Source organism: Mus musculus, chromosome 11 (genome assembly GCF_000001635.26).
Source record: "Mus musculus strain C57BL/6J chromosome 11, GRCm38.p6 C57BL/6J".
NCBI classification, from domain to species: Eukaryota; Metazoa; Chordata; class Mammalia; order Rodentia; family Muridae; genus Mus; species Mus musculus.
This window is the reverse complement of record NC_000077.6, coordinates 83,562,947-83,584,052: the sequence shown is the minus strand read 5'-3', so window position 1 is coordinate 83,584,052 and position 21,106 is coordinate 83,562,947. Positions and strand designations below refer to the sequence as shown.

General features: G+C 44.6%; 1 protein-coding gene, 1 long non-coding RNA gene and 1 pseudogene across 3 annotated transcripts in view; 2 read left to right on the top strand and 1 right to left on the bottom strand.

Moving 5' to 3' along the window:
- E230016K23Rik (RIKEN cDNA E230016K23 gene) overlaps positions 1-1,992 on the bottom strand; it is a 41,633-nt gene extending 39,641 nt beyond the window's left edge. For both annotated transcript variants that reach the window (NR_036452.1, NR_036453.1), the window contains exon 1: positions 1,920-1,992. This is a non-coding gene — a long non-coding RNA (RIKEN cDNA E230016K23 gene). The remainder of the gene's footprint in view (positions 1-1,919) is intronic.
- A 3,424-nt stretch (positions 1,993-5,416) lies between these two features.
- Positions 5,417-11,136, top strand: Ccl9 (chemokine (C-C motif) ligand 9). Its single transcript, NM_011338.2, has 4 exons — positions 5,417-5,664; positions 7,607-7,678; positions 8,102-8,210; positions 8,558-11,136. Exons 1-4 carry the CDS (start codon positions 5,589-5,591, stop codon positions 8,667-8,669), a joined length of 369 nt encoding a protein of 122 aa, NP_035468.1. The 5' UTR covers positions 5,417-5,588; the 3' UTR covers positions 8,670-11,136.
- Ccl16-ps (chemokine (C-C motif) ligand 16, pseudogene) lies at positions 14,925-18,409 on the top strand (annotated as a pseudogene).

The window sequence follows — 21,106 nt, the reverse complement described above, 5'->3', positions numbered from 1 at the left end:
TGACTTTCAGGACAATCTTGACCAGGTGATGGCTTCCACCATGGACAGCCCCTCCAATCATAAACTCCCTAGAACAGGTCGCTCTCCAAAACTGGGGAGCTCTGGATGTGATGACTGTTAAACAGGAAGGGACTTGCATTAGGTAGGGGGAGGAATGCTGTTTCTATGTTAACAAATCTGGGCTGGTTGATCAAAACATACAAACCCTCAAAGATCTCCGTTGGGATTTCCTAGCATGCTTTGCACCAGACACCCCAACCCATGGTACTCAAACCCTCTGTAAGGGCCCATGATTCGCCAAAGAATGATACCCCAGACTCAAACAGTACATAAGAGCAAAGAGTATTATATTCTGCAAAAGTCCAGCTGTTGTGACCAGATTGCAAAAAAACCCAGAGAAACCAACTCCAATGCAAGCACATGGGAGTCTTTATTCAAGCTTGAGCTTGAGCCACAAACCTTCCTGATGCAACAGGAGAGCACACTTAGGTCTAGGGGGCCAAAATTTTAGAGGAAAAAAAAAAAAAAAAACACAAGTGGGAGTTGTTCAGCCTTGGCATTACATGATTGGGTAAGAGGTTAATGGGAAAGTTGACTTTTAAAATGATTGGTTTGTTTTAGGTGCCAAAGGCCACAAATGGCTCTGGCCTGGTCATCTGGAGAACTGGTCATGAGCAATTTGTGGTATTTCCAGAAACATGACTCCCAAGGGTCATTTGGGTTTGAGGGTTGCTAGGAAACGGTATCTCCTGAATGCAGAAAAGAATATAGCAGGACCGGCGACTCCCAGCAGCTGCAGCTGGTCAGATATGTTTCACCCTAGGACCTGGTGCTTTGCTTAAGCTTATGTTTCTAGGAATCTGTGGAGGCATTTAGGTCTCTCACAGCTTGCTGGGGTCTCCTATTCCAAGATGGAGATGCCCAAGTGAGCTTGCAGGCCCAATTTAAAGCATATAAGGAGAATTCCAGGGAGGGGTAGGTGACCTCTATTGTTGGTTCTATCTCTAGGGACATTCCAGAACCATTTTGGGGGAAGTCTGGAAACTGCTGCTGACCCATTTTCCTTGCCTCAGGCCAGGTGGCAGGGCAGCTTCTGAAGACTGGACTTGTCTAGATTTGCCCAGTTCTTGGAAACAGAAATTTTGGCCTAGTCTCCTGAACTGCCAATTTGAAGCCTGTCATGGAGTCAGCCTGTCTCACACCTTGTGACTTGGCTTCTTCCCCTCCTTGGCCATGGGACCCCTGCTCCTCTTGGCACCCTACCTCACCCAATTTTTAAAATCCCGGGTAAGTAGCATTGCAAAAATCACTGCCAGTAGGGTTCTGGTTCAGTACCAAACTGTTCCCAACATAGAGGCTGAGGACTACTGTAAAACCTCTCCATTATAAATAAAACAGAGGAGGATATTGAGAAACCCTGCTATATAAGGTTGCAGTCTACCATGTCCAGATAGCTCCTCTGAGCTTGGTGCAAAATGGAGATTTCCCTTTTCCATCAGGGTTCCCTCTTCTCTGCCTGACCTTATTTGGGGAGCCTGACCCCCCAGACCCTTTACCTAAGGAAGAGCACATAGTTCTAGTCAAACCAACAAGTTCAATTTCCTCCCCAACGCATCCCCTTAAGAACCTGCCCAGCAAGTATAGGATTCCTGGAATACCTCTCCATGCAAATGAAGCATTCCCAATTCTTTAAGTTCCAGCCGATGATTTGCATTCACCCTGAAATCTTCTTCCCTCTCTCCAAGATTCATAAATAGCCCTGGTCCACCCTGAATAACAGGTATGTGCACAAGCTGTTTCACTGAAGATCATCTATGAGAGCTGTTTCATTGAGAGATATAACACTAAAATCCTTGGAGACCATCCCTCCAAGCCCCCTCCCAGCACTCCCACTTGGGCTGGCATCCTGCAGACCTCACCTGTTCCAGGTTCCACTTCTTCCTTCCAGCTTGGTGAGCAGCAGAGTTCTGGACTCCCTGAGAGAGAATGCAGGACTTGGAACCAAACCTGGTGGGGGAAGGGCAGGGAAAAAAAACACCCCATGCTGAGAAGTAACTGGTGAATGCAGTTACTTAACAGCTTCCAGCCACTGGTCATGCCTGCTCCTCTCAGAATCTAGGTGTAGGTTTGCTGAGACAGTAATTCCTCATTTGCATGGGTCAGTGGTGGAAAGAAATATCATTCGTTGATATAGATGATCGGGAAGGCAGCAGCCAAGTGCCATCTTGAGATAAAGTCTATTATTCAAAACTGAGCTATGCTGGGGGCCTGAGATGGGAGAATTTCTATCAGTTGGGGAGCCATAATTTGGCTTGCCACAACCTCTAGGTGAGGGAAATTGACTTGTGGAGAGCTGGAGGGGTGACTATGGACAAGCTAAAGGATCAAGTTCCAGGAGGTCAGCTCAGGCTGAGAGCCCTGCCCTCAGTGACCAGGAACAGGTTCCTCAAATGAAAATAATTCTGGATTTGATGGGTTTTGAACTTAAAGCAGGCAGATGGATCAAATCCTAGAGCCAGCTATTGTTCACTGCCATGGACCCAAGAATTCCGAAGTTCCAAGTTTGTGCACGATACCTATATACTGACAAAAAGCAGCATAAGGGAAGAACTGATGTATTTTAGCTTACAACCCAAATTACAGTCCATCATAGGAGGGAAGTAACTGGCAGGAGTTTGCACATCCGCAATCAAGAACAGAGAAATAATCACTCCTCGATTGCATAGAACTTTCTTACACACTCCAGGGTCCAGCACCTGAAATGGTGCCATCACTTTCCAGATGGGTCTTCCCACTTTAATTAACAATCTCCCGTACGCATGCCCAACCTGATCTAGATAATCTTTCATTAAGACTCTCTTCCCAGTGATTCTAGGTTATATCAAGTTGCCCATTAAACTAACCAACACAATACTCACAGTGGCATTCCCCCAGCAGGGTGATTCATATTCAAGAGGTCTTGAAAGTATGGAAATAGGTCCTCTGCTTAAACCAACTCAGTGCTGTGGTTTCCTCCCACATTCCCAGCACACTTGGGGAATCACCCTCCAGACAAAGCATACAGCACCCCAGCGTTACAATCTGTCTCAGGAGGATGCAAGAATCTGTCCAGACCATAAAAGGAAACCCAGGAGGCCTGCAGAACCTGTCATGTGAAGAATGGGAAATACAAAAGAGAAGACCTTGCACATGGACATTACACTCCTGTCCAATACAAACTCAACATCAGCATAAACCACAGGAAATACAAAAGTTTAGAGCTTTTTGTTTGTTTTGTTTTTTGTTTGTCTGTCTGTTTGTTTTTGAGACAGGGTTTCTCTGTGTAGCCCTGGCTGTCCTGGAACTCACTCTGAAGACCAGGCTGGCCTCAAACTCAGAAATCTGACTGCCTCTGCCTCCTGAGTACTGGGATCAAAGGCGTGTGCCACCACTGTCCAGCAAGAGTTTATAGCTTGACTGGTCCTCCTCTCCCATCTCCATGCATGAAAGGAGCATCCCAAGAGAACATAAACACCTGGATTAAATAAGGAGCTTGATACATGATATGAAAAAGGAAGTTGGGTTGGAGAGATGGCTCAGTGGTTAAGAGCACTGACTGCCCTTTCAAAGGTCCTGAGTTCAAATCCCAGAAACCACATGGTGTCTCACAACCATCTGTAATGAGATCTGATGCCCTCTTCTGGAGTGTTTGAAGACAGCTACAGTGTACTTGTATATAATAAATAAATACAAATCTAAAAAGAAAGAAAGAAAGAAAGAAAGAAAGAAAGAAAGAAAGAAAGAAAGAAAGAAAGAAAAAAAGAAAGAAAGAAAGAGAGAAAGAGAGAGAGAAAGAAAGAAAGAAAGAAAGAAAGAAAGAAAGAAAGAAAGAAAGAAAGAAAAAAGAAAGAAAGAAAGAAAGGAAGGAAGGAAGGAAGGAAGGAAGAGGAAGTAGGAGGAAGTAAATAGGGTATAGAACCATTGGGGGAGGGGACCATAGCAAACTACTGGAGATCCAAAATACAATTAAGTCAAATTAAAAATTCTGCAGAAAGCCTTACCAGTAGAATCAGTCAAGAAAAGGACAGCATATCTGAGCTTGAAGACAAGGCACTGGGAGCAGAAAGTGTCAAGGAAAAAGATGAATTAATGAAAAGGCATGAGTTGGACTTTGGGCTATTTAATACATGAGGAGAAGATAAAGTCTAATAATCACAGATATAAAAGAGTGAAGTTCTTTCCAAATGCACAGAAAACATTTCCAGTGAAATCATAGCCAAAAAAAATTTCCTAAATTAGGCAAAGAAACATCTAATCAAATAGAGAAGTCATTTAGAACACCAAAGAGACAAGACCCAAAAAGAACTTCTTCTTGTCATATTATAATTAAAGTTATAGTACTAAGTATTCAAAACAAAGAAAATGTGTAAAAAGCATCAAGAGAGAACCACTAAGTCATGTGTCAGGAGATGTCCATCAGCGTAACAGAGAGCTTGGAGAGGCGTTCCTCAAGCTTTGGAAGACATGAACCTCCAGCCCAGGACAGTATTGCCAGCAAAGGGCTCCTTCATAACTCAAGGAGAAAGGGGATCCTCCCTTGATAGAAAGAGGCTAATGAAACTCACGAAGACTGAACCTGGGTCCTCTGAAAAAGCAACAAGTGCTCTAAACCAGTGAGCTGGCTCTTTAGCCCTCTCTTCCTATTCTATTTGACCACATCAGACTAAAACCACAAATGAACAGCAAACATTCACAAACTCACGGAGATTGGATAACTGAGTGTGTAGACCAGACTGGCCTCAAACACACACACACACCTGCCTCTGGCTCCCAAGTGCTGACACCAAGTGGTGAACACCACCCCAACCAGCCTTAGATGTTTCTTCTGACAGACGTTCTAAAGATTTTTTTTCCTCTGATGTTAAAGTATATTAAAAATATCTAAAGGGGCTGGAGAGTTGGCTCAGCGGTTAAGGACACTTGCTGGCTTCAGTTCTCAGCATCCACATGATGGCTCACAACCATCTGTAACTCTAGTACCAGGGAATTTAACACCCTCTTCTGACCTGCACAGCACTGCATGTATGTGGTAGACATACACACATGCAGGCAAAACATGGATATAAAATAAATCTTTAAAAATTAAAGAAAAATAATTAAAGAAGGAGTTGACAACAATTTTATATATCTCTGGCAAGACATATAAGTTTACTTTTATAATCTATATCTGTCGGTCAGCTGTCAATGAGCATAAGCCAGCGTCCTCCAAGCTAACCTCTCATCAGGGGTCTAGAAGGATCCCTCACTCCCACCCTGTGGCCAGAGCTAAAGGAGTGAATGAATTTTATAAAAGGAGAAATCCTTCTGGAAATATTTACTCTCTCTGAATCAATTTGAACTTTGGAAAGCCCCAAGTCACCTTTGCCCTCCACTTCCCACTGCACACTGTTCCCTCTCTTAGAACTAGCATGTTGGGTGTTATGTAGTCAAAGGAGGGCATTATGAGCTGTACCCCAGGGACTTCCTGATCCTCTTACATGTATAAATAGCAAGACCGGGCCAGGAACAGCAAGCAGTCTGAAGGCCAGCTGGGTCTGCCCACTAAGAAGATGAAGCCTTTTCATACTGCCCTCTCCTTCCTCATTCTTACAACTGCTCTTGGAATCTGGGCCCAGATCACACATGGTGAGTCCTGTGGTGGTAACTGAAAATTTGGGGGGAGTTCCAGAAGGGGCAGCATTTAATAATTTCCATCCCAGACAGAGCAATGGAATTTACTTAGTACAGACCTGCCTCTGGCTATAGCCCCTGGATCAGTGGTTCTCAACTACCGGTTGCCACCCTTTTTGGAAGTCAAACAACCTCTTCACAGGGCTTGCCTAAGACCATCAGAAAACATAGATATTTACATTATGATTCATAGCAGTAACAAAATTACGGTTATAAAGTAGTAATGAAATAACTTTATGGTTGGGGATCACCACGACATGAGGAACTGTATTAAAAGGCTGCAGCATTAGGAAGGGTCTGGTCTGGAAGCTGGTACACAAATGGCTTGCTTCCATTTGGAGAAGCAAATGTTTTCCTTTTTCATAGCTAGAATTATTTGATAACTTTTCCTAGCCAATCCTAGCTGACATTGTAGTTAGATCGAAATAACTATAATTAAAGCATACATTTGTAGAAATGAATATAAAACTCTGTGATGCTAGAGTTATTAGATGTCAGCTAGTATAGAACCATCATTTTTAAGGCATTGGGACCAGTCAGGCCAATGGCTCATCCAAGGTCACCATTTCATCTGAAGCTATGATATTTTAGTTTATGGAGGTGACCAGGGCTCAACACAGAGAGGTCCTGTGAAATAAAAGAATGTATTCCTCAACTTTTCTAAGGAGGAGAGATACATCATGTCTCACAGAGCCAAGGAGAATATTGGAGTTAGGCCAGGAGGCATAAGTAATGAAATAGAGAAACTTGTGTCAGATTCTTTATTGGAGATACTGGAAAAGAGGAAGGGCACAATGCAGGGTTCAGTTAAGATTTCCTAGACTGAAGAAGTCGAGCAGACTTTGTATATATGGATGGTCTTTAAGGATCTAGCTTTAGGAAGAGTTAGGGCAAGGGAAATACCAACATGGTGTTTGAGAATGATAAAGGTTGGGTGCTGGGCTCAGTGAGAGTTGGTTAAGAAGCAGTTAGCCCCTCCCTGTGGTCAGGATTTTAAGTATGCCAGAATACCATAATATGCAGAAAACAAAATACAGTTAGTAGAGTTAGCTATTGCTCAACTGTCCAGATGTTGATTCATTCTTCCTCTGGCATCCCTGAGGGGTGGGACAAATGGAAATGCATCATTCTTGTAGAAAAAGAAGAAGTTAGAAGACAAGCAAGCCTTGTATATATTATTGCCCTGCTCACTTTTCAAACCAGATAACTGAAACAGAGAATTGGAACAGCCTTCAATAATGTAAGACCGCATGAGTAGTGATGGGTAAGACTAAGAGGCAGATTAGTAATCATGCGTTCAAGAACAGGCACTGCTTCTTAAGATTTACTTTGGAAGCCACCCACACCACATCAAACTTGTTAAATAATAGCCGTGCACCCTACTACAGATAATTCATATGCAACCATTGAAGACATGATATAAGGGATTAGTAGTCTTGTCTTAGCACAATGCAAATTCCCAATCCTTTAGCAACAATCTTTGGGCTTCGATATATTTGGGATAAAGGATTATTATGGATTTTAAAAAGTGATACATTGCTGGATGTCACTCAACATCCCTGATGGTTTTTTCTTCAGTGTGTCCTTTAATCAGGCATTTATATAAATGTGGACTATTAGGAGCCTCATTTCACTTCAAGGGACTTTGTGTCACCAAAGGGGTTTGTGCTTCAAGTCAATAGAGTTTTTGGTTTTTTTGTTTTGTTTTGTTTTTTAAGATCCCAGAAAAATCTCATGTCACCTAAGGGGATAAATGAGTCTAGAGCAGATCCTAGACTCCAAGTGTGTGATGGTGGTCCTCAGCAGAGCCTTCTCAGCCTTGGCAAGAATCGGGGTGGGGATGGTGAGTAGAGATGCTAAGACAATGATGCTAACCTCTGCCCTCTGTCTCTTCCAGCAACAGAGACAAAAGAAGTCCAGAGCAGTCTGAAGGCACAGCAAGGGCTTGAAATTGAAATGTTTCACATGGGTAAATATTTCATTACAGCTTGTACTGAGAAGCACCAGGTGGTTGCAGATCAACACCAGAGCATCCCCCTACCCGATGACAGAACAGAACAAGGTCATGAGGGTGGTTGAGGATGCTGTCCAAAAATCTTCAAGAAGATCAGGATGGGCCATTAGTATTCCCTACAGATGTGCCTTCTCTATGCACCGAGTCTGCCTTGGGGCAGAAGTCACCTATAGGTGACTGCGCATGGCTTCCCTTCTATGGACATGTTCCCAGCCTGATTGTGGTCCACGTTAGGCCCACTCAAAGGTGCAGAAAGAGATGACAATGAGTGCAGGGTGAGGGGAAGCCTCCCCTGAGTCCCGGGGCCTTCTTATGCCCCCATGGGACCATCACCCCAGCAATGACCTGGCCTTTGAGTGCCCCCTTGTTTTCTTGCAGGCTTTCAAGACTCTTCAGATTGCTGCCTGTCCTATAACTCACGGATTCAGTGTTCAAGATTTATAGGTTATTTTCCCACCAGTGGTGGGTGTACCAGGCCGGGCATCATGTAAGTGTCAAATTCACTCATTGTGTGTTATGGGGAGGGGGAGCCTCCAGGATCTTAGATGGCCTGGTGGATAGACTTCCAGAGAAGACCCATTCTTGGATCTCACCAGGTGGGAGGGGGGATACTTCAGGGTGTAGAGAAGGAAACAGCTAGCAGAGTCACTCCATGAGTCCTTAGAGACCCTCACAGGTCTAGAGGGGGCCCCAGAGAGGGGATGATGGTGCTGAGCTACCTCCTGGAAAGAACAGACTGTTGAGTGGAAAATCAGAAGGTTCAGAGGATGGGGCTCCCACCACCCCTTTACTAGATTAACTCTGATTATAATCTTTCTTCTCCTTTTTCTTCAGCTTTATCAGCAAGAGGGGGTTCCAGGTCTGTGCCAACCCCAGTGATCGGAGAGTTCAGAGATGCATTGAAAGATTGGAGCAAAACTCACAACCACGGACCTACAAACAATAACATTTGCTTGAAGAGAAGGGTGTGAACTGCCAGCTACTTTCTTTGGTCTTCCCCAGTGACCACCTAAGTGGCTCTAAGTGTTTATTTTTATAGGTATATAAACATTTTTTTTTTCTGTTCCACTTTAAAGTGGCATATCTGGCTTTGTCACAGAGGGGAAACTTGTCTGTGCCAACCCCAGTCATCTGAAAACTCAGATGCCTGGAAGGTCTGAAGCTGACCTCAATGACTACACATAATATTTGATTGAGATAAATGGGCAAGGTCTGGAGAGATGGCTTGGTGGTTAAGAGCACCTGCTGCTCTTCCAGAGGACCTGGGTTCAATTCCCACTTAGATGGCAGCTCAAACTATCTATAATTCCAATTCCAAAGAAAACTGATGCCCTATTTTGCCCTTTAGTTAGTAGTATTTACAGTATTCTTTATAAATTCACCTTGACATGACCATCTTGAGCTACAGCCATCCTAACTGCCTCAGAATCACTCAAGTTCTTCCACTCGGTTTCCCAGCGGATTTTAAGTGGATAAACTGTGAGAGTGGTCTGTGGGACTTTGGAATGTGTCTGGTTCTGATAGTCACTTATGGCAACCCAGGTACATTCAACTAGGATGAAATAAATTCTGCCTTAGCCCAGTAGTATGTCTGTGTTTGTAAGGACCCAGCTGATTTTCCCACCACCCCTCCATCAGTAAGCCACTAATAAAGTGCATCTATGCAGCCACAGGTCTGTCTGCCTCTTTTGCTTCAGTTTCCTAGGACTATGGGCTGAAATTGGGCTGTTAGGGAGAAAGCATCTCACTCGCTTTTATTGAATCTGCAGTGGAAAAGAAACAGAGGGAGTCAGGTAACTTTGAATATTTTCTTCAAAACAAAAGATATCATGGTACAATTTTTTTTTAATTTTTTGTTTGTTTGTTTTTGTTTTTCGAGACAGGGTTTCTCTGTGTAGCCCTGGCTGTCCTGGAACTCACTCTGTAGACCAGGTTGGCCTCCAACTCAGAAATCCGCCTGCCTCTGCCTCCCGAGTGCTGGGATTAAAGGCGTGCGCCACCACCACCCGGCCCATGGTACAATTTTTAAATTTCCAGAAATATAGTTTATTCCAATGTAGACTTCATATCAAGGATGTATTTTACCCACTATAGAGAGAATCATTAAAGTGATCTACAAATCTTTGGAAGTTCTCCCTGTTCGATAAGATCCTCAATTCTATTCGAGGATCTCAACTTGGTCAGCTTGTTTTTATACCAGTCTCATGCTGTTTTTTTACTGTGGCTCTGTATGATAATCCCTTCAGCAGTGTCTCTATTGTTCAGGGGTGTTTGGGTTACCTAAGATCTTTTGTGTTTCCATATGAATTTTAAGATTGTTATTTTCAAAATCTGTGAAGAATTGCATTGGAATTTTGATGGGAATTGCAATGAATCTATAAATTTTTTTTGATAAGCTGACCATTGTCAAAATATTAAACTAGACCATGAGCATAGGTGGTCTTTCCATCTTCTGGGTCTTCTTTGATTGTTTTAGAGTTTTCATTGTATAGGCCTTTTGCTTTATTCATTAGGTTTATTCCAAGATATTATTTTGCAGGTATTGAGAGTGGGATTTTCCTCCCAATTTCTTCCTCAGTATGTTTGTCATTTGCTTATAGGAAGACTATTGGTTTTTTTGTATGTGCAGATCGTGTCCTGACACTTGGCTGAAAGTGTTTATCAGCTCTACGAGTTTTCTAGTGTAGCATTTAGGGCCTTTTATAGAGAGAGAAAGAATGATATCATCTGCCAATGAATATTGCTTGACTTCTTCCTTTCCTGTTTGAATCCATCTTGTCTCCTTCTCTTGCCTTACTGCTGTAGCAAAAACTTCAAGTACTCAGCTGAAAAGAAGTACTGAGAGAAAGTATCCATGTCCCTTTCCTGATTTTTAGCAGAAATGCTTCCAGTTTTTCTCCGGTTAGCATTCCGTTGGCTACAGGCTTGTTGTATATTTCCTTTATTGTATTGAAATACGTTCCTTGTATTTCTGTTGTCTTCAGGGCTTTAATAATGAAGAGCTGTTGGTTTTCACCACAGGCATTTTCTGAATCTACTTTCTGCTTTCTTGAATTGAGTCCATTTATACAGTGGATCTCATTTACTGATTTATGTATGTTGAACATCCCTGCAAGTCTGGAATGAAGCTCTTTATGATTTCAGAAAACAGATTTTTCTTAGTCCTCATTTGTAACCTCTCCCCCTAGCCTGAAACCTGGCTGCTCAGGTTTCACTGTTAGCAGGAAGAGAGCGTGGGGTGGACCTACCGCCCTATCGTTCTGCCACTCCCACTGCGGCTGCCTGCCACCTAGCTGTTCCTGAGCCAACACGTGGTCACCTGCAACTGGACTCCTAGGATGATTTGGCGGGAATGGGCCCCTCCCCCTTTTTATAACCCAGTGTCTGGAATAGTAAAATTGAACCTTGGTCAGACGGTTGTCTTGGTTCCATCTTTCTCGAGCCGCCTAGCTCCCTCTTCTCTTCCAGATTCCAAGATGCCTTCCAGACTAGAACCCAGACATGTGGGCCACTGGCCAACCACAACAGATTTGGGGAACCAACTCGGGACTTTTGCTTAAATCACACTGTTGTAGTTTGATGCCCACTTGATCCCTCAAAAAAATCTCATATGGATGTTGGTTTCCCCACAATTTTTTCTACTAGCCAACAGAGAATCCTGGGGTTTGTTTTAGTATTATTCCATGTTTCCAGTCATACCATTGGCTTCACGGTAACTACTTCATTCTAGGGAAAGTTCTTCCAAGACCTCCTAACTTTCTATTCAAGTCAGAGGAATTATGGTGGACCTGCCCGTCATGCTGGAACGCCTCCGCATTACATGCCAGCGTTCATTCCCCCACGATAGGCAGCCCACAGCTTCCCTCTTTCTTTAGCTTGTATTTTGTTTGGCTAGAGTATACTCTTGAACTTCCTCTTTCTGCACAAGATGACAAAGGCAAACTCTCTCCCTCACCCCTGTGGGACGCAGGCCAGGGACATTCAATTCCCTGTCTGACCATGTTCCTACTCCCTTCTGGAGCTTCAAACCCAGTACTAGGGTTACAGGCAAGTAAAAGAAAGGGTTTACTCTGTGACACTGATGGTGACACTAGCTTCCCGACCAGGCAGATCACAACCCTGGGACCAGCACCACCAATTCCACGGCTCAGTTGCAGGATTATAAGAGACATAAGCACTTCTGTTTTATTTTGCTAAAAACACATTTGTGCTTTCTTCCAATTTCTTTAACATCAACTAAGAGACTATCAATCGGTATTTAAGGTAAGATACTAAAAGGATGTTTCCCAAGGGACATAACCTATTCTAAACTCACAATGTGTTCGTGATTGTACAAGGGATAGTTATATCATGTTAGGCATATTTATGACCTGGCTATTGTTTCATCTAGATATGAGATATGATTTGTGTCAAGTTGACAAGGGGTGGATCATAATGGCTAGTCCCGGTTGTCAACTTGACTACATCTGGAATGAATTACAATCCAGAAATGGAGGTCAAACCTGTGATCCATATCTTGAGGCTGGAAGACTCAGGCTTCCTACCCAGGTCTTAACATGGGATGGCACACACGTTTGATCCAGATCTTGAGGCATAGTGGCCATCAAAAGCTTAGGCCCAGGCAAGGACGTATACACTTTTAATCCCAGGAGACTAAGGCAAGAAGATCTCCAAGTTCAATGCCAGCCTCAGACATAGTACATTTCAAATCCAGGCATGGTATAAACACCTTTAATCTGGGCCATACCTTTTGCTGGAGGCCTACGGATGGACAATGGGAGAAGGAAGACTCACTCTTCTTTGCTTGCTTGTACTTACTTGCCAGCACATCTGTTGGAAGCTACTTCTTCTTCTTTTTTAATTATTTATTTATTTTATGTATATGAGTACACTGTAGCTGTCTTCAGACCAGAAGAGGGCACCAGATCCCATTACAGATGGTTGTGAGCCACCATGCTGTTGCTGGGAATTGAACTCAAGACCTCTGGAAGAGCAGTCAGTGCTCTTAACTGCTGAGCCATCTCTCTAGCCCTGGAACCTACTTCTTTAGGATTCCAATTTATATGGAAGACCAACTAAAACTACTAGCCTCGTGGGACTGAGCAACTAGATTCTTGGACTTTCCATTCATAGCTACCCGATGTTGGGTTAGTTGGCCTGCAGACTGTATAAATTCCCATAGTATATAGAGGCATTCCATAAGTTCTATGACTCCAGAGAACCCTGACTATACAGCTGGAGGTACAGCAGTCATGGTCTGTGTTTCACTCACTACAATTCTGCTTACAGAAGACTTCTACTCTGCTGTCTGAAGTGTTTTCAACTCTATTGATTCTTCTTTTAAAAATATATATTTAGGGCAGGAGTTCAGTGCCAATAATGCATGAAGCCCTTGGTTTGATCCACAGCATTGATTTGTTGATTGATACACACACACACACACACACACACACACACACACACACACACACAGCCATATACACCACACCACCACACATACACACACACACTGCCACATACACACATCTATAGCCTCCACCACTAACTGCCCTGAGCCTACCAGGGCCAAGTGTCTCTTGAGGCAGCGAATGTTAAACCTGAAAATCTGGAATTCTCCAATTTAATCAAGCTGTGTTTTGGGGTGCACTGGAACTGGCCAACTGGCTGTCTCACCCTAGGTTGGGATTTGAGAAAGCAGCCTTTGTCAGCCTCTTGAGGTCCTTTTTATGGGAGAGACAATAGTGTTCTCAGGGGTGAGAGAGTCAGCTGTTATATTGTTAAAGGATGTAATGAAGGATGGTAAGAATGCACACCATGTGTATGGGGTCTCAAGTTTAGTGTAGGCTGAAACATGCTTTGCAGTTTACATTGGATCCTAGAAACAGGAACTTGTTCTTAATTACAAACAGAAACCTTAACTTGCAAGAACTTAACACAGGACAAACAGGGGCGTGTTCTTTAACTACAAACAGAAACCTTAACCCGCACAGGACAAACAGGAACTTATTCTTAACTGTCCTGTCTTAACTGCAAACAAAACCCTTAACCTGCAAGGAATTTGGTCTTGTTTTGGTCTCCCATTAACCTGCAATGAGTATTGGTCCTGTTAGGCTCCCACACAAGCCCTCTAAGGGTCTACACATTCACGACTCCACCCCTGCTTCCCATTGTTCACCTCCTGAAACACCTCCCTCTGCCTCTAAACCTCACAGTCCAATGGCAACAAAATTGCCTGCATCTTCAACATGGTTGCTGCCTTTGACTTGGAACTGGACCCTGGAACAGTCAAAAGAACAAAGTTGCAGTGTCGATCATCAGCAGGGCATAGGAGCAAAAGGCAAACTCTGGGCCTCATAAGCTGGTTGCCAGATGCATGGTGTTAGATGGTGTCCTCTGTGGGCACAACGGACTCTCCAATCCTCCATCCATCAAAATACAGACAGAGGGAGCAAACAGTGAAAGCCAATACAGCTGCATAGCCGTGCACCTTCAGCCCCCAGGAGACATTAGCTAACTGCAGCTAAAATTGCTCGAGTTTGGGATGGCAGCACACATGCTGGGAAGATCCCAAAGCCCTGAATGCCCTTGTCTGGCCTCTGTAGGCACCTGCACACACATGTGCACTTACACACACACATACACACATATACATACACACACACACACACACCTGGCCACTAGACCCTACCCTTGTCTCAGTCTTCCCTCTCTCTGAGCCTGCTTTATATCCTCCCCCAAAGGCCAATCACTGAGGGGAAACTGAGGCCTTCCAGTCCTCCATCCACCTCAACAGGGTGGTAACAAACCACAAAAGCCAATGGCTTTGTTCTCTACACAGCCTATCTACTTCCTCCTCCTGGGGCCCTTGGCAACTTGCTTGCCCCCTCTAAGTGTCTGTGGTCTCTGTGCATGGTCATGCTACCACACCGAGCATGCGAGGAAGCTGACAGAACATCAGAACATCCTTGTCGTAGAGACCTCCATTTACCGTCTGACACGATTTCAGTCCTACGGCCCTCAACTGTGCACCAGCCTTGAACACCACAATGATCTCTTTCGGCCATCACAGTGGTCTGTTCTTTCTTCTCCTCCACCACCAGTTCTGAAGCTGTCCCAGTCCAGAGATCTGAGCAATCAGAATGAAGATGGTCTCACTCAGAGTGGCCACCCACGGAAGCCACAGACACTTAGAGGGGGCACCCAACTATTGGTTACCATTGTCTGTGTTGAGGTGGATCGGGGACTGACTGGAGGGCCTCAGCTTCCCCTCAGCTCTGCCCGGGGTGCTGCACTACCCCATTGAGAAGATGAAGGTCTCCTTGGCCTCCCTCCTCTTCCTCCCTCTCCTCTCCATCCTCAGCATAGCATCAGCTTTCTACAACTGGCAGAGTGAGTCATACATCCCCAGAAGCCACAGATGAGCAGGGAGACTGAGTAGCTGGCAGAGGTGATGCCCCAGGTACTCAGGTCACATTAGCCCTGGAGCCCCTTCATGCCCAGGTGCTGTCCTCAGGTTCTCCATGTAAGTACATCTAGGCTTGGTCTAAACCTGAAATTCCAAAGGTGTGTGATTCAAGTCACATCTCTTTAGAGCAGTGGTTCTCAACCTTTCTAATGCTGCGACCCTTTAATACAGTTTCTCAGCCAGGCATGGTGGTGCACACCTTTAATCCCAGCACTTGGGAGGCAGAGGCAGGTGGATTTCTGAGTTCGAGGCCAGCCTGGTCTACAAAGTAAGTTCCAGGACAGCCAGAGAAACCCTGTCTCGAAAAACCACACACACACACAAAATTATATATATATAGTTCCTCATATTGTGGTTACCCCAACCATAAATTATTTTTTATGCTACTCCATAATTGTGATTTTGCTGTTATAAATCATAATGTAGATATCTATGTTTTCTGATGATCTTAGACCATCCCTGTGAAAGGGTCATTCAACCCCTCCACAAAGAGGTTGCAACCCACAGGTTAAATAACAAGCTGCATCCATTTCATCGGCTGCAACTGGCAGCCTCCTCATGTTTTAACCCCATTAGAGCCTGGCACGTAACATAAACTAGTTCCTACTTGCTTAATCCAGTCACCGGGGAACAGAAGCGAGCCAACTCGTCCCGCTCCTTGGCAAATGTGTGTGTCAGAGTTGCTTGCTGCACTCGACAACACTCAGTTCAGAAGCTAAAGGGGCCACATGTACATCCCTGAACATAGGTCCTGCAGTCTTCCCAGTACCAATCACGCGATCATCAGTCCTTCTACTGGACATTTTCAGCATCGTAGGAATGGGATATGGTTGATGGAAGAGGGAGGTGAGCACAGTGGTCTCCTTTTCTGCTTCCCTGACTCAACTCACAACGACTCCTTCATCAGGAATGCCTGAGACTGTGAACCCTCTACCCAACTGCCACCCACAACCCTGTAAGAAAGTACTGCCAAAGATACTAATGGCAGGGTTTAAAGAGGCCCTCAAATGCCACCTGCCAGAGATCAATGTATGCATTTCCATTCTGTGGAGATGGGAGGGAAACTGGAGCAGGATGGGAAACGAAGGAGAGAGATCTCCATCCTAGAACCCTCTAGGCTGTGGCTAAGGTTTGGGTTTTGGCTCTCAGGGACCTGGGTTCACCTTTGTTTCTGCCACTTAGCATTCTGCCATTATAAAACACAAATCACTGCCATTATAAAACTAAAGCTTGACTGTCCAGTGTTGTGGACAGCCCTGGGATTGCTTGTATTTTGATGCTAATCCCACTCTCCTGGGAGGGGTTGAGAAGGAGGAACGAGTCAGGTACTCCAGTATCTTCTTGTGAACCATCCCCTAATGAGTAAAGGAGCCAATCACTGGGTGAGTAGGCGGGACTTCTGGTTTGGATAGGGAAAGAGAGGGAGGAGAGAGATAAGGCCTTTTGGATGGGGATAGCGGACAAGATGTAGCTATTAGTATCTCCCAGTTTCAATGGCGGATCCGTCAGGATTCGCCTCCGGATGATTTAGATTTAATAAGGCTTACAAGATTAGGTTTTAGTTTTTGCATCCAGCGATTGAGTTACCCTTGTTTCTGAACGAAGTTTGTGTTGTGTTTTCCTTCATGTGGCGGCTCATGTGGGTTCAAAAGAAAAAGGTACAGTGGCAAAGTGTGGGTTTGCCTGATGTGCACCACAAAGACCGTGGGGGCTTTGTGGCATGGGGCTGGTGTGGTAGTGACCCACTAGTAGGAACTTAGTGAGCTGGGTGGAGAGATTTTGGAGAGTCTCCGGGAAATGAGAACTGGCTGATGAGACTGCTGGTTGCTGAGAGCAGCTGGGTGAAGTGAGGGAACTTGTATCTTTTTAGTGTTCCTTCAACAGTCCAGACTAAGTGGGTGAGGGCCTGTGAGAAGGAATGGTCACATCTAGAGGCCACAGAGGGCTTCAGGACTCATACAGGGAAGCCAAAGGAAGGTTCTAGAAAGCATGAGCTATTGAGTTGCAGAAGGTTGCTGACTATAGACCCCATCCTGTTCCACAGCCATGACAGTCTAACTGTGCCTCCACAGCTTTGTCACCAAGAACAGAGAAGTCTGCCACCAACCCAGGTGAGGGATGGGTCCAAGAGTACATCAAGAATCCCAACATACCTGGGAGGCCTCCCAAGAATTTATCCCAGTGCCTCAGTTCTTTTTTTTTTAATATTTTTATTACATATTTTCCTCAATTACATTTCCAATGCTATCCCAAAAGTCCCCCATACCCTCCCCCCCACTTCCCTACCCACCCATTCCCATTTTTTTGGCCCTGGCGTCCCCCTGTACTGGGGCATATACAGTTTGCCTGTCCAATGGGCCTCTTTTTCCAATGATGGCCGACTAGGCCATCTTTTGATACATATGCAGCTAGAGTCAAGAGCTCCGGGGTACTGGTTAGTTCATAATGTTGTTCCACCTATAGGGTTGCAGATCCCTTTAGCTCCTTGGGAACTTTCTCTAGCTCCTCCATTGGGAGCCCTGTGATCCATCCAATAGCTGACTGTGAGCATCCACTTCTGTGTTTGCTAGGCCCCGGCATAGTCTCACAAGAGACAGCTACATCTGGGTCCTTTCGATAAAATCTTGCTAGTGTATGCAATGGTGTCAGCGTTTGGATGCTGATTATGGGGTGGATCCCTGGGTATGGCAGTCTCTAGATGGTCCATCCTTTCATCTCAGCTCCAAACTTTGTCTCTGTAACTCCTTCCATGGGTGTTTTGTTCCCAATTCTAAGGAGGGGCATAGTGTCCACATTTCAGTCTTCATTCTTCTTGAGTTTCATGTGTTTAGCAAATTGTATCTTATATCTTGGGTATCCTAGGTTTTGGGCTAATATCCACTTATCAGTGAGTACATATTGTGTGAGTTCCTTTGTGAATATGTTACCTCACTCAGGATGAGTCCTCCAGGTCCATCCATTTGAGTGCCTCAGTTCTTGATCAGTTCTTGATCAGGCTCCTGTCGAAGCCTAAGTTTTGGGGAGGAAGGAGGAAGCCTGTGAGAATGTGGCCATGCAGTGTCACAGCCAGGGGCAGGGCGGCAGGCTGCTGGCCAGTATAAAGAGCAGTACTTTGAATCATCTTAGACAGTCCTGAAAGGAAATGTCAGAGTTAGGGGAAATAGACAGATTCTCCCCCCAGTTTCTGTGTCTGTGTCTGTGTCTGTGTCTGTGTCTGTGTCTGTCTCTCTCTCTCTCTCTGTCTGTGTGTGTGCGTGTGTGTGTATGTGACAGAATTTTGCTGTGTATATCCTAAGCTGGCCTTGAAGTCCCTATGTAGCACATACTGGCCCCAGACAAGGTGATCATTTTACCTTGGCCTCCCAAAGGCTGGGATCACAGCTGTGTGTCCCCCATACCTAGCTAAGACATATTCTTTTAATCCCTTTTATCCAGTGTGTGGGGGAAAGCAAAGATGGGGAGTCATCCTTATCACTCTCCTACCTTATTCACTGAGGCAAGGTCTCTCAATCAAACCCAGCCAAGTTGCTCTTGGAACCCCCTGACTCCACCTACCGAGGCAGGAATTATAGGTGAGCCACTACACACACTGGGCATTAATGTGAATCCTGGGCATCCAAACACCTGCACGCATGCCTGAGTGGCGGGCACTTTAACCACTGGGCCATCCATTGCCATACCTCCTAAGATGTATTCTTGTTGCAGAGACAGGCACCTTTCTCATCCCTCACCTGCTGCTGTGAGCTCAGTTCCTCACCTCACATGGACCCACCAGCTTTTCACGTGTTCTGGTTCCCAGACAGCCAGCTCGAACCTCTGTGTCTTGATCCATCAAAAGCTTCACAGAATTTTGAATTTTCTATCCATCTTAGTATTTTCCCAAACCTGTCTCCTCCCAATATTATTTGTTGCTTTTTTGATCTTAGATTTATTAATTTAATGGGTATGAGAGTTTTGCTTGCATTTCCTTTCAGAGGAAAGCCTTGAATCTCCTGAATCTGGAATTGTGGATGGTTGTGAGCCACCACGTAGGTGCCGGGAACTGATCCTGGGTCCTTGGAAAGAGCAGCAAGTATGTTTTGTTTTGTTTTTTGTTTTTTGTTTTTTTTTTTTTTTTTTTGAGATAGGGTTTCTCTGTATAGCCCTGGCTGTCCTGGTACTCACTCTGTAGACCAGGCTGGCCTCGAAGTCAGAAATTCGCCTGCCTCTGCCTCCCAAGTGCTGGGATTAAAGGCGTGCGCCACCACGCCCGGTGCAGCAAGTATTCTTAACCTCTGAGCCATGTCTCCAGCCTCTGCTATTCTCATCTTTAAAAATATATAACTTCTATTTGAGCAGGCTAGAGTGAGAATTGCTCACATTAGCTGTTTTTACCATTGTGTAGTCTTACTGCACCCTCCTTAATTTCCCTAGAGGTGGAATGCACCCAAAGCATGCCAGACGAGGCATAGATCCACCTTCCACCCAGTGCAGGGCAGGAAAGAACATTAGGTAGGGTCATGGATAAAGGCTTCCAGCTTGCTGTGAATGTCCTTAGATGCTGATTTGATGCTTAACATTTTTATAACAGAAGAGAAACGTATGCGCTTTTTTCTAGGGGTTTTTTACACTGCCTTAATTCCTTTGTCAACGTCAAAGGTTAGAAAGTTACAGAACACAAGGACACACAAGCACTTGGCATCTCCCCTTTTCTCTACTCTTCTGCCTTCAGCTCAATGGCAGGGAAATGACTCCGATAGAATTCAACTTTCTCCCCAAAAATGTTGTTGTGAAGGCAAACAAATCAGCTAAGGTCAGATTATTAAAAAACAAATAAATGTGGCAAGATGATCATTCCAAAGAACTCATCAGGAAACTGAATAACTGAATTCTGTTAAGCTGACTCATAACTGCCAGACATGGGCTGATGCTGGAATGCTTGGCTGCCTCCCAGGCTAACTCAAGCTCGTCCACCTGACCCAGCTAGCCAATGAGACTCCCTCAGAAAGGATGGAAATTCAGACTAGAAACACTGAGTGGCTGCTGGAGACCTCCCAGAGGAAGAGCTAGCCCATGAGCTCCAGGTACTGAGCTATCCTGCCTCTGGATCTTATTCCAGGTTGGGGACTCAGCTCCTCTAAGTAATCCCATGAGATCTCCCAGCATCTTAACAATTTTTCTCTCCATAAAAAGCAATAAAATAAAAATAAAACCTTCCTGGGGCCATGGTGGCATTTTGTATCTCTGAAATAATTCATTCATTGGTTTAGGTTGATTATGCATGTGTATCCACATACATGTAAGATTATCTATCTTAATAATTTTTTAAAGATCTATTTTTTTTTTACATAAGTGAGTACACTGTAGCTGTCTTCAGGCACACAAAAAGAGGGCATCAGATCCCACTACAGATGGTTGTGAGCCACCATGTGGCTGCTGGGAATTGAACTCAGGACCTCTGGAAGAGCAGCCAGTGCTCTTAACTGCTGAATCATCTCTCCAACCCATATTGTAATTCTTTTTGCCTGTGTAGTTCAGTATATTCACATGTTTGTGCAGCCATCACTTCTACTCCTCCCAGGATTTTCTCATCATCTTACACGGAGACTCTGTACCTGGTCATTACCAATTCCCCATTCTTGCCTCCGGAGCCCTGGTAACTGTGTCACCATGAACCTCACTGTTCCAGGTTCATCACACAAGTGGACTTGCGTAGCATTTTTTTTCCTTTTGTGACTGCCTTATTTCATACAGTATCCCAGCTTCAAGTCTCATCCATGTTGTAGCATTCATCAGAACACCCCTCTCTCCTAAAGCTGAAAATACTCTATGGTGTGTATCTTCTACAGTCTGTTCATCAATAGGACTGCAGAATCCCCTTTTTCTTACACTACTCATAGTCAGTGTATCTTAGCTTCCACTATTTGTACCAAAAGCAT

Bases quoted from the DNA above. Each gene is read 5' to 3' on its own strand.
- Ccl9 (NM_011338.2), top strand. From the start codon at position 5,589: ATGAAGCCTTTTCATACTGCCCTCTCCTTCCTCATTCTTACAACTGCT. The intron at 5,665-7,606 runs GTGAGTCCTGTG...TGTCTCTTCCAG, and splicing joins CTGGGCCCAGATCACACATG to CAACAGAGACAAAAGAAGTC. The intron at 8,211-8,557 runs GTAAGTGTCAAA...CTTTTTCTTCAG, and splicing joins TGTACCAGGCCGGGCATCAT to CTTTATCAGCAAGAGGGGGT.